At 27.2% G+C, this 14,202-nt stretch overlaps 1 protein-coding gene across 1 annotated transcript in view; it reads left to right on the top strand.

Annotated features, from left to right (window-relative positions):
* Positions 1-170: 170 nt before the first annotated feature.
* The window catches only part of LOC136072135 (adhesion G-protein coupled receptor G2-like), a 30,968-nt gene continuing 16,936 nt past the window's right edge, over positions 171-14,202 (top strand). Inside the window, exons 1-8 of the mRNA XM_065820628.1 lie at positions 171-295; positions 4,421-4,530; positions 6,876-6,943; positions 7,027-7,169; positions 7,990-8,234; positions 8,351-8,497; positions 8,596-9,121; positions 10,595-10,808. Of these exons, the coding sequence (XP_065676700.1) occupies positions 4,465-4,530; positions 6,876-6,943; positions 7,027-7,169; positions 7,990-8,234; positions 8,351-8,497; positions 8,596-9,121; positions 10,595-10,808 (1,409 nt within the window). The 5' untranslated portion in view covers positions 171-295; positions 4,421-4,464. The remainder of the gene's footprint in view (positions 296-4,420; positions 4,531-6,875; positions 6,944-7,026; positions 7,170-7,989; positions 8,235-8,350; positions 8,498-8,595; positions 9,122-10,594; positions 10,809-14,202) is intronic.

Raw genomic sequence — 14,202 nt, 5'->3', positions numbered from 1 at the left:
TTTGTTTTCAAATTTATGGTAGTAGCATTATGTTTAAGTGTTTTAGTTTTATTTTAATTTTTTTTTTTAAAGTTAGAATACATTTTCTAACAGCATTATATTATTTTAAACACTTAGTTCTTTTTCCATTAAAATATAATAAATTAAAAAATCAATTTAAAATTGTTTATAGATATCAATGAATGCCTGATAAATTGCAAATATGACAAATCTATATGTAAAAATCTGATAGGGTCATTTAACTGCTCTTGCCCTAAAGGAACAGTTTTCAACTCATCTACTCGAGATTGTGAAGGTTTGTGAATTAGTGAATTGCAAGTTATGTAGGTTAAAAATATAGTTTCTTTATTTGCATAATTAAACTTTTTATTTTTTGCATAAATTTTTTGCATTCTTTTTTTTTAATAAAGTGCATGTGCAGTTGGTATTTTATACTAAAACTATGTTAATAATATCAATAGTAACTAGTTTTTATACCTTTTTATATTTATTATAGTTTATATATATTATTGTTTGTATATATTATAGTTAGTATTTTATAACATTAAATTATGTTAATCGATAATAACTAATTATTATAACCATTTTCAAATGCCTTAATCAGATTTTAGAGAGATTAGTAAATGTAAAATGATGATGATTTCCATTTGCATACATTGGATATGAAGTTATGCACTATAGCAATTGTTTGAGCCCTCATATAACTTTTAAATCAAATTAAGTTGTATCACGTTTTTTTTGCCTAATTTTTTGTAAAAGAAAGTTTACTTAAATAGTCTGATAAATTTTTTGTAAAAGAAAGTTTACTTAAATAGTCTGATAAATTTTTTGTAAAAGAAAGTTTACTTAAATAGTCTGATAAATTTTTTGTAAAAGAAAGTTTACTTAAATAGTCTGATAAATTTTTTGTAAAAGAAAGTTTACTTAAATAGTCTGATAAATTTTTTGTAAAAGAAAGTTTACTTAAATAGTCTGATAAATTTTTTGTAAAAGAAAGTTTACTTAAATAGTCTGATAAATTTTATAAATATATATATATATATATATATATATATATATATATATATATATATATATATATATATATATATATATATATATATATATATATATATTTGAAGGGTCCAGGGGGAAAATGATGAGATAACATAAATCTCATTTTGAGATATGAGCAAAAAAACTTTCACAACTGATAAAAACGTGTGCGTATATTAATGGATGGGCAATTTTAAAACGCATTTTTCGTAGGATTGCCATTGCTTTTTCACTTTTGCAATACGGTATTCTGAAAGGCGACAAAAAATGCTACTAGATGGCACTAGCACAATTTTTTCAGGCAAATTCGGAATCTCATCGTTTTTTCCCTGGAGCCTTCATTTATATATTAAAACATTTTCACTTACAACAAGGCTGCAAGTAACCACTATTAGAGTTAAAAGATACTGGAAGAGAAAAGATGAAGCAAGATAACAATTGACAGACAACTTAAAAGGTTGCTAATTGTATAAATCAGGAAAACAAGATAAAGAGCGTAAATTCCAAAGAACTGATGTTCAATATAAAAGACTAGATGAAGAAGAATATTTGGAGCACTTAGAAACAGTCACAGTAAAAGGATGAGGTTCAATTGAATGACAAGAAACATAAAAATGAGTTTTAGTTTATGGCGCAAAATACTCTAGCTCATTAGAGCAGTGTCCTTTATAGTATATATTGAAAAAAAAAAGAGAAGCAACATTACGATATGATAATGGTTGGCTGCAAGAGCAGGTCCAACTATTTTTACAATGCATTTTTCCACCTTATCTAAAAGAGAAAAGCCATCATTTGAAGATCTGCTCCAGATATGGCTACAGTATTCCATATAAGGATTGATTTGAGATTAATAGAGATACACAATAAAATCTGGAATAAGAAAGTGGCAAGTACAATAAAGAGATGCTACCTTAGCAGATGCTAATTTTGCAATGGATTTGATATATGGTTTCCGAGAAAGAAAGGAAATAAGAGTGAGTCTTAAAAGTCGAAGGGTAGATGACTCATGCAGTACATTACCGTTCATAAATATAGGAAGATCTAGATTATTGTGATAACAGTTAGCTGGAAAAAAGTTGAGTTTTATTTGAGTTTAAGTTCACCAGCTACTGAGTGCCTCCATGCTGTAGCAGAAGTAAGATCTTTTTCAAACTCAAATGCCCCCTCTAAGCAATCTGAGAGAATATAATTCTTATCAAGACAAAAATAAATGGACTATCATAAGTGAAAAATGCCACCTTATATATCTAAATATCTGGAAGATCGTTAATGTAAATTAAAGAGTATAGGACCAAGCATAGAACCTTGAGGAACCCTGAAGTTACAGGATATGAAGAATAGTGCTGTCCATTAAGGACAACTTTTATACTTCGGAAAATATATTGTAAAGAAAGGATTTAATAATAAAAGATAATACTAAAAGTTTTTAAATTATTGAATCACCATATGAAGGAAGCTTATGGAGAAGACCAGCATGCCAAACTTTATCAAAGACTTTAGAAATGTCAAGAGCGATAGCCTTAACTTCTCCACCTCTATCTAATTTATGATAAAACCTGCTGTATAACGAAAAGATCAAAATCCATATTGATGATCAGAAAGTAAGTTGTTAGATTTAAGATGAGAGATTAAGTGTTTGTTAATTAAAAATTCAAAAACCTTGCTTATGATAGGAAGAAGACTAATGGGACAGTAGTTAGAGGAGTCAGATTGCTCTCCAGAATTTTTGAAAATAGGGGTAACAAATGCCGCTTTTCAGCAGGCCGGAAAACAAGACTCCGATAAGCACCTGTTAAATAGTTTTGAAAGTATAGATGATAGCTTCAAAGAACACTTCTGCAAGAATATAACAGGTATGTTGCCCAGACCACAAGCTGTAGAAGAGTCTAAGCAGGAAATCACTTTATATATAGAAGTTGGAGTAATGCGAATGCCAAGCAATCGATCAACCTGTTTGTTGGTTATATCAGGTAGAATTCAACTAGTGGAATCATGAGATGATATCGATGAAAAGTTCTTAGCAAACAGTTCAGCTTTGTGGACCATATAAGAACATTTTTTAGTTTGAAAGAAGTATAATGTCAAGGATAGAACCTTGAAGAATCCCTGAATATAAGAGAAATCAAGAATAGTGCTGTCAATCAAGGAAAAATTTTATATTATGATTGATAAGAAAGGATTCAATAATAAAAAAAGAATTCAATAGTAATAAGATGTCACCTGATACACTGTGAGAATAAAGTTTATAGAGAAGAACAGTATGCCAAACTTTATCATAGGCTTTAAAAATGTTGAGAGCGATAGCCCGAACCTCACCACATCTATCTAATGCTCAATAAAACCTTTTGATTGTTACTGTTAACAAATCAACCAAAGAACAAGAAGATCAAAATCTATATTGGTGATTAGAAAGTAAGTTATTAGATTCAAGATTACACATTAAGTGTTTCTTAATTAAAGACTCAAAATTCTTTCTTATGATAGTAAGAAGACTAATGAAATGGTACTTAGACAAGTTAGATTGCTCTCCAGAATTTTTGAAGATAAGGATAACAGATACCACTTTCCAGCAGCCTGGAAAACAAGACTCTGATAAACACTTTTTAAATAGTTTAGAAAGTATAGAAGACAGCTTTGAAGAACACTTCTGCAAGACTATAACAGGGATGTTATCTGGACCACAAGCTTTAGAAAAATCTAAGCAAGAAATCACTTTAGATACCGAAGCTGGAGTAATACAAATATCAAGCATGGATCAATCTGTTTGATGGCTTTATCAGGTAGGATGCGATTAATGGAATCAAGAGACGCATTAATGAAAAGTTCTTAATAAACAATTTAGCTTTGTATTTAGGTGAGGTAACAAAATCTGAACCAGGCAAGAGAGGCAAAATAACAGATTTTTCCTTACTATAAACACTGTTAAAGTTTGTCCAGATGTCTGGGGAGTCTTATTTTTGAGATAAAAAAGGAAATTACATGACCTGAGAATAGTGGGCGTTGTTGTAAGACTAAACCTTTTTTAATGGTTTCTAGCAAAAGTTATGAGGCGTCTGTTTTCTGGAAAATTGTTTTGATGATAGACATGGAATTAAAGTTCATGATTGGAAATTTTTGTTTATTTATTGGTTTTTTACATTATCACTAACATGCTGGCCATAAATGACTAATATGTTGAACATAAATTTTGAAAAACAACAAATATTTTTAGTTTAAGTTTCACTATTTGTATTGACTGTTTGCTTTAAAATCTTTTTATTTATTTGTACTATAAAAACAGTTGTGTATTTAAATTATTTTTTGTAAAAAAATAAAATAAAATTTTGTTGTACTTCAGTTTTTATTTAACATCATCATAATTTTTCCATAATAATTTTTTATTTAGTTTTATCTTGTGCAAAAGGTGTATTAACTATTGATTTGGAATGGATGAATCTGTATTCTAACAACTTATCAGAAATATATATAAACCTTGCAGAGTCTTTAAAAGTTCAAGTAAGCTCTTGTTTACAAAGTTTATAGTAGCTTTTGTATTTATTGTTTTTTATTTTTTTGTCATAAGATTTCAGAAAATTTTAACAAGCACCAGTAAATTAAGGAAAATACAATTAGTTTAGATAGCTAAGATATTGCTAAAAAATCTAGAAAATAGAATTGAATCAGCTGCCTAAACCGTAATGCTGCCCAAATAACTGTAAAAGATGATAAACCAAATATTTAAAACAAACTTCCTTGTAAGTCATTAGTTTCTTCAAAAATGAGATATGTGAAATTTGGTTAAGTTAGTCAACTCAAACTACCCACCCCAAATTCTAAAACAAATTGTAAACATGCTTGAAAAAAAAAAGGTAATATCGAAGACGGAGAAAAATTTAAAAACTTGAAAACATGTTTTTTTAAACTGACAAATGGCTTGGCTATACGATTTTTTTGTTTTAAGAAGTTTGCTGATAGCTTGAGGTTTTGATGCGCCAAAATCATCTGAATTCATTTGCCAAATAGTTATGAAATATGCTACTAAAATTTGAAACTCAATAAAAGAACTATCTGAACTTCAACGGCAAGGAAGCCGATTTAGTCTTATGTTTGATAAGTGGGGTTCTATAAAAATAGATGTTATTTGAACATTAATGTTCATTCTCGAAACAGATTTTGGATTTTGGGTTTAGTACAAGTTAATGGATATTTCCCAGCAGAAATGTGTGTTAAGTTGATTGACAACTTACTGAAACAATTTTGTCTAACCCTTCGAATCCAATTGGCTGTGGTTTGACAGATGATTATTTTGAGTCTGTTGAAGATAGTGCTGGTGAGGTTTTAGATGAATATAATGAAGACAATTTAGACGGATTAAATATTTTTTAGAGCTCACCAAATTCAAATGAACTTGCAAATAATTTTGCTCCATTGAAAACCAAAGATTAAGTTAACCAAAAGTTATATTTAGGCCTAAGATAAACCATTAGAATTCTTTATAAGCTAAAGTTGTACTCTCACCCTATAAACTTCAAATTATCTTTTGTTGTGGGCAGCAGATCCATGTTCTACAAGTTGAGAGATGATTTGGATTAACTCAGATTGTTCTACTTCATTTGTAAAGCAATTTCAGTAAAGAGACTTTTTTCACTTTCAGGTGGTCAGCAAACACTTACTGTAGCAAAAAAAGTTTTAACAAAAATTAATAATTTTCAAAAGAAGTATTATTTTAACTTATTATTATATGATGGAATAATAATATCTGATTCATGAATAATATACCATGAGTTTTCTTTTCAGCCTTGATTTTCGCTTTGATTTCATATTGTTAATCAACTTGTTCAGATTAGTTTGAGGTCCATCGTCAATTTAATGGTTTCTTCTTTAGCATCAGTCATTAGGCCACTTTTTTCTGCTCTTGACAACAATCAATTATTATTTCTTGATTCAAAACAATGAGCTTTGCTTTGATTTTGTCTTAAGCATGAACCTTGGCTTCTTTGTCTCAATTTGAACTGTGCTGGAGATGTTGTGTCAGAATCATCAGTTGTATTATCAATAATATCATCTATCGACTCAATAAATTGCTCTGAATTGGAATGAAACTCCTAGGAGGAAAAGATAGTGAAAGGAATAGATTGCTTTGTTATTTGCTTAGCCAAAAATGACAATAAAGAACCATTTGGTTTTCAGATCATTGAAGTATACTTTTCTATTAGAGTCTTTCTATTAAAATAAAATAAAAAAATATCAAGCTTGAGTTTCTTTCCTTCAATTATTATAAATAAAAATGTTACATTCTTTAACATTAACTTCATAAAAAAACATGTTTACATAAAAATTCCTAAAAATGTTGGCGTCGAGAGCAAGTATTATTATTTCATATCTGGAAAAGAGGGAATGCAAAAATAGCTTACCTTCTTTTCAAAACAATATAATCAAGATATGAAATAAAGAAAAATCCTAAAGAAAAGTAGATGGTATTGTATTAGTAGTTTTTCCAGATATAACCAAAAGAAATTGACCATTTAAAAATTAAAATTGGTAACAAATAATTTACACGCGCTTGATATATAAAAAAATTTGTCAAGTGGAGTCTATCTGGAGAAGAAATGATAAGAAGAGATTGTTATAACATTTTTATGCTATATGCAAATTACTTGCGGTGTTTTCTGCATTCCATTCCAGAATTAAAAAGAACCAAATAATAGGCACTCATTAATAAAAGATTTATTTTAACCATTAAATGTCTTGAATTATTTTTTTTATTAGTTTGACATTTTTTATAGAGTAAATATTTATAGAGTTATATTTTAAATGTTTATTTTGGCTTAAAAGTATAATTTATAAATTATCATGTTTAGGTGCAATCACGTTTCACTTTAGTTAGTATGAAAAATGTTGTTGTTGAAGTTCAAGGCTTTTATAAAAGGTTTTATTAAATTGTAAATACTTTTTGTAATTTGTTGCTTTCTTTTATCTTAAAATAAAAAAAGTATAAATTTATGTCAATAGTAATCTAGATACTGCGGCATTGATTGATGTATATTTCTCAAACATTCCAGTAACTGATCAATTAAAAAACTGCCAACTTATGAAGAACATGAGTTTTGGATTGGTTCCACTTAAGATTATAAATGCTGTTATAAGACCTTGTGGTGAGAACTTATTCTTTTCCATTCAAATTTTTCAAAAAGTCTAAAACCTTTTATTAAAAAAAGAATTTGTTATGCTCTTGAAATTATTTATAACTAGTTTAGCAAGTTACTAGTTTTATTTGCAAATTCTTTCAAACATACTTTTGAATTTATTGATTAAATGTTGACTTTCAAATATATAGGAAACCTATACGTGTGTTAGATTCAACAATGCTTATTTTTTTACAATTAGCTTTTTTTTTCTTCTTTTTTTTTAAATAAATTCGAAAATTGAAGCGTATTTTTTTATTTTTGGTTTATTTTTTAACTCTCTAAACCCTAAACTCTTAAAAAAATGTCACTCTAAAAACAAAAACTGTGCTTAACAACAACAAATTTCAAAATTAAAAAAGATTATTTCTATAGTTTCTATAGTTTATTTTAACAATAAAAAAAAATCTTAAATTGTAAAAATAGTTAAAAAAGTATATTTTTATAAACTTTAAATTTTACAGTTTTATCTTTTTATAGTATTAACTTTTAATATTTTTAAATTTTAGTTTTTTATAATAAATATATTTTTGTAATTTTATCTTTTTGTGTTTTTTAACTTAAATTACTACAATATAAAGTTATAGAAATAAATAAAAAAGTGTAGATAAGACATTTTTTTTTAAATTTTGATATTTTCCTTATTTGATGTTCAATAATTTGTTCTTGCTGGCGATAATCATTAAACTATCAAATAGCTTTTTAATAAGAATATTCTAAGAAAAGATATAGTCAAATAATTTTTTTATTAATAATTTATATTTAATAAAGCAAATCAATATTTGATTAGATTGTTGTGTTGAAGACACAGTTGGTACACTGAATTTTACTGGCATTTACACCTTTCCAATCACATTAGTAAAACTGAACTCTATACAAACAGTATCAATTTCATGTTTGTACAATACAAGTATAATGTTTAATCGTCAGTGCATTCGGGGTGGTCTGGTTACTAGCCCATATTGGAGTGTGGCTAATCTAGCAACTTGTCCTCCTAAGTCCAAAACTTCTAATGACCTCATAAAATTACAATTGGTAAATTATTTGTTTATATTTTAATAATATTGAGTATTTTGTTATTTTTTCTTCTTAATTTTATTATTTTTGATGTTTTCTTAGTTTTGTCTTAAATAGTTTGTGTTATTATATAGGAAACTATCACAGCCTCAAATGTTGAACAAATTACAAATAACTTAAAAAATATATTAGAAAATGGAACCATTACAAATGAGTATGACATTAATATTGTGTACAATATAGTTAAAAAAGTTGTCAATTCGAATTTACTATCCGAAATGGTATTTTATTTCATTTTGTTTTAACTTGCTACTTATTTTAGTTTTGTTTTTTTGCATCAAAATGTTTTTAGTTTTAAAAAAGTTTTTTTTTTTTTCAGGTTACGAGTAATGTATTATCATCAGTTAATATACTTCTAAATACAAGCCCTGATTTAATTGATGTTACAGATAAATATTTTAACTTCTCAACACAGATTTTATATACATTGGAAACACTTGGTGCACTGCAAACCAAGAACATCACAATTTCAAAGACAAGCTTGGCTTTTGCATCATTTATCCCCCAAAGTCCTGAATCATTGTTCATTTATGCAAATTTCAATGGAAATAACTTGAATTTATCTATTAAAAAAGAAGATCAGAGGAGTATTTCTGAAAATCTTCAAGCTTATATATTTTTACCAGCCCAAATATTCAAAGGCAGTAGCGGAAATGTCTATTCATATGCTTTCAAAAAAAAAACTTTCTTCAAAGAAAGTGAAACTACTAATTATTTTGTAGACAGCTTAATTCTCTCTGCAACAGTCAATGGATTTAAGGTAGAAAATGCAACTACTCTGATTGGTGTAGGCTTTAATAGTATTGTTAGTTTTAGCAAAAGGTGTGGTTTCTGGAAACCAGAAAGTGAGTTACTTAGTAATTGTTTTCAAAACCCATTATTTTACTCTTTAACCTTTCAAACATAAAAATAAATACAAAATAATAAATACAAAAAAAAATTACAATAGATTGATTATGAAGCGTATGATTTCAAACCTCAACAAATATAAATTTTGTTTTTTTTTAAACATATCACAGATTAATATTTAAATATATGCACTAATCAACTAAATAAAAAATCTTTTTCATATGGGGCAGTACTTCCATTAATTTTTTTTTTTTAATTAATTTGTTTATAATGGTTTGTTTCAGAGTTAAAGAGTTGTTAAAAAAATGAAAAAATGTCTTTTTTTGATTAAAAAGAAATAATGCTATTTTTTCTTTTTTCTTTTTTCTTTTCATTTTGGTTACAAAAATTACAAAAAAGAAATTACAATAATAGAAAATCTTGACCGGAGCAAGAAGAAAACATACTTGTCTTATCACCGAGCCCTGTTACATTGGTATTTTCAAACATTTAAAAAAATTTACATAACTAATAAGTAATAAATAAAACAGTGATAAATAAAACATACAAAACTTCAGCATTAAAATTAATTTTTGCTAACAATCTTCCAGCGGAATAATTTGAAAAATAAAATAAGACTAAAGTGTGATAATTGCAAAAGTTGTCAATCCCAAAAAAATGTGTTTCTTTAAAACTTATGCAATATAGATAAGAATTTAGGGCTGATTAATAAATATCAACAAAAACATAAAACAAAAAATGAAAACAATTAGTAAAAATAGGTAAAGAAAATGTAATAATTTTGAATTATTTATTTAATTCAAAACCTTTTAAATTGTTGTTAAAAAAGATATTTGAAATCTAGTTACTGTGAACAGTGTATCGAAGTCCATGTTTAGTAAATGCTGTTTTTAATCAGCCTTAAAACTTTCCAAAGTGTAGTTTGAAACTAAGTCTTGTTTTTCATTAAAAATATAAAGAAAATTTTTTAAAACAAAATCATTTGTTTTAGTTTGTTTGCTAATTTGGACAAAAAGCATTTTTTAACATAAAATTGCTTTTTTATTGTTCCAAGCATTTTAGGAATAAGAAGTGTGACTATTGAATATAATTAATAAAATTATTTAAAAATCTTTTAAATTTCTTAAATTAGTATAAACAGACTTTTTTAAGTTTATTATTTATGAGCAAATCACCTTTTAGTTTTCTCTTAGATAGTCATGTTTAATAGTGTGAGAACACAACTGGCAATCTTTTCACAAAATTATAATCAAACTTATTATTTAAAAATTTTTGTTTAAAAGTTTAGTTTTGATAAAGTACAAGATGAATAAATAGTGATCATGGACTCGGGAGATCTTAGAGCAGACCAGATGATTTTGCTTCTTTAATTTATTTTTTTATTTTTTTAAATCAAGAAACAAATCTGTAAATGTGTTCTTATTTTAGAGTTGTTAGCATATGCTTTTTTATTCTTTATTGTTTTATAGTTAGCAAATGGTCATCTGATGGCTGCCACACTGTTGCAAGCTATATAAAAGAATTTGTGCAATGTGAATGTAACCATCTTACTAACTTTGCATTGATTTTGGATGTTGAGCAATCAGGATATAATCCTTTAGAACTTCAAATTGTCACTTGGATAGGCTGTGTCATTTCCATAATTTGTTTGTTTATTACAATCATTTTCCATATAGCAATCAGGTATTACTTTTATTTATTTTGTAGTTAATTTTTTAAAATTTTATTTAATAAAAATTTAGTGTTTAAATATCTAATGTCTAATAATGTCTAATTTATATATACATTGCAATTGTGGAGGCATTTTAGGAGTTTCGACAACCACTTTCATATGGTGAAACAGTTTCTACTAGATATATATATTTTTTAATTGTATCATTTGACACCATTAGGCCTGTGAGGAGTTGTAGTTTATGTTTTTTTGATAACAAGTAATTAACTAGTTTTTAAAGTTGATAAGTTTTAAGTTATCTTGTTCAATGCGTCTATCTGTAAATAACCTTATTTTTTAAACTACAATCCATAGGGTCTTTACTTCATTAAACATGTTCATTGAAAAACAAGTTGATACTAAAAATAAAGTGTTTTTTTCTCTTAGCAAGTATGGGGTAACTTGATACAGTATTTGTGGGGGACCCTAAAACTGTAGAATAGTACTCCATTGTGTCATAAACAGCTCCAAAAATTATTTCCATTAATATTTATAGTCAATTTTTAAGAGATTTATGTAAATATAATAATTTCAAAAATAAAAAAAGGACAGCTTTTGGTTTTGAATGATTAAATCCTCAAGAACATTATACTCCAATAGTCAGTTCAAGGTATTTTTCTTCTTTTCAATAGATAAATATCCTCACAGATATTTGGTCATTGTTCCTTCAGTTTTAAATAGTTGTCTTCTTGGCCCTTTAGCTTTTTTGCCTGTTAGTGCTCCTGTACAGTGAAAAGATGGCTTCTATATATGTATATGATTTTGGCACATAATCCACAATATAGAAACCAGCGAAATATCTGACAAAATTTGTATAGCAGTGTTGCTATTTATTGTATCAGAACAAATGCCTATCACCTGATCTTTACAATCATAATAATCTTATTAGTTGTAAACTTGTTCTGCCTGATCAACTCCCTTTGAAGTTGGCTTTTGAACTATACCTAACAGGTGGTCTTTATATCATCATCTAGTGCTGATGCACTAATGGCAATTCTTTCACAGTTTTTAATATCTGACTCTATGATCATTTGATCTACAAGTATTTTGTAAAAATAAACAATAAGGCTCCTTCCCTTGATGATTCATGACTTCATTCCTCTCAAAGTCATCTACATGTTTAATATGCTTGAATCTTTATTCATGAAGAGATTATTTTGACATTGGAACAACATTAATATCCACACCACTAGCTTTGAAAATAGAACTAACTATAGCTAAATAAGGTCTAACACTAATATTTAACAGTGTGGAGGGGATTGAAGTGCATTCAATTATTTGTCTAAACTTATTGTAAGATTGTTATTTTCTGAGACTGGCAACTTAAATATTTTCAAATATATTTTTAGTCTTTTAATTTATCAACACTTTTCTAATTCAATTTAACTGGTGTTTTTTAATAGTAATTTCTGGTCTAGTAGATATTGATTTTCCCACTCAGGTTCAGAAGAGTGACTTATTTCCTTTTCATCATCATCATTATTCTCACCTCATGTCACAAAGTGTTTATTAAATATTCCATTTTTATAAACAAATTAAATTTTAAAAAAAGAAATGAAAAAAAAAAAAAAATAGTATATGTAACAGTATTATAAGTAACACAATAGTAAAAGTTAAACAAAAATGTGTCTATTTATCAAAATAAACTATTATATTAACTAATATTACCTACTTGAACTCTTGAATTTTACTCAGTTCAATCTTTCTACTTTCTCGATTTCTTTAAGTTGTTTTAAGTAGTTCTCTTTTTTTGCTGTTCTTTTCACTCTGTTGACATTACCTTTATCTGCCGTTTAAGCAATGAAACCTATTCTTTCAGATTTTTGATCATTATATAACCTTATATCTTTATCTTTTGCAGCACTGCTTCTCATTCATTAGCCACAATGTCCTTTACAAAATCTTTGTTTGAAACATTAAAGAACTTGGTATTCTATTTCCAGTTTTGATATTTTCTCAAGACTGTCCCAGTTCAGAAAAAGCATTTTCATCATATATTTGTATTGATAGTGAAGTTTTAACACTTTTTGTTAGAATATTACAAATTTTGAACCAAATCTTGTTTTCTCCCAATCATTTTTAACTTAAAAACAAGGCAACAATATTCTTGACATGAAAGTAAACCAGAGCGGACTAGTTCATGGCTATTATATTTAAGTTTGGACCCTATGTTGTCTAGAGAAGTTTTATATTTGTCTCTGCACCTACTAATGATAAACTGGTAGTAACCTTGCATTTTTCTAGGTTGAGCTTTATTAACAAAACTTTTTTCCATTCAGTGATTTACATACTTGGCTATACATACTTACCAGCGCCGTACTATCGCAAGTGCAACAAGTGCAATCGCACTGGGCCCCCTATTAAATAAATTAGAAAAACTTCTCCAATACCATAAATTACTACGAATTAAAAGAAAAATTTTTTTTTTTTAGTTTCTGCACAGGGCCCCTAAAAGTTACAGCACGGCGCTGATACTCACAAATAAAAAAATGTCTGAGCCTTGTTTTGTTTTTAAAAAGTTTTTTTGTTTTTTTACATATACATATACATATTCATATACACTGAGGCATATTTGTTTAGACGCATTAAATTTTTTCTCTTTATCTTAATTTTTTTCTATGTATTGTCAACTGATATGCATGCAAATTATTATCAAAATAATTGTTGTGTTGTGGGCTAATAAAAACCACAATAAAATTTTTTCTATGTGTCTTTATTAACATGAGAGTATGTTTGATATACAAAAGCACATTTTTTAATTGGAATATATCTATAGACGCAATCAGGTTAATAACGGTAATTATTGATTTTTAATCACTTTTACACAAATAAATTGATAAATTTTAGTGTAATTTGATCTTTTGCTCTGCCAGTATCATTTTTATTGCATTTTACGAAATGCCTAAAGGAAAGTATTTGACAGATGCCGAAAAAATACAAATTAATTTATATCGTGGCTCAGAAATCTCACCAGCACTTTCTATACGAGAAATAGCGAGAAAAATTGGAAGATCTGACCATGTTGTACGAAACTACATTGCAAAAGGTGACAATTACGGTGTAAAAAAAGCAACAAACGGCAACAAAGTATTAACAAATCGGCAAATTAATCGAATTCGCTTCGAAGCAACCAAAAATAAATTGAATGCAACACAAATAAAGGATAAATTATTATTGCCTGTCACCAATAAACATGTTGCACATATTCTACGTACAACACCAAATGTAAAGTGGAAGAAACTACACCAAAAACCAATGTTAAAAAAACACCATAAAATTGCTAGATTACAGTTTGCTAAAAACCATATGCATTGAACTCATGAGTGGCAAAAGGTAATATTTTCAGATGAAAAAAAGTTCAATTTA

Source organism: Hydra vulgaris, chromosome 15 (genome assembly GCF_038396675.1).
Source record: "Hydra vulgaris chromosome 15, alternate assembly HydraT2T_AEP".
Lineage (NCBI taxonomy): Eukaryota > Metazoa > Cnidaria > Hydrozoa > Anthoathecata > Hydridae > Hydra > Hydra vulgaris.
This window is presented reverse-complemented; position numbering and strand designations above follow the sequence as displayed.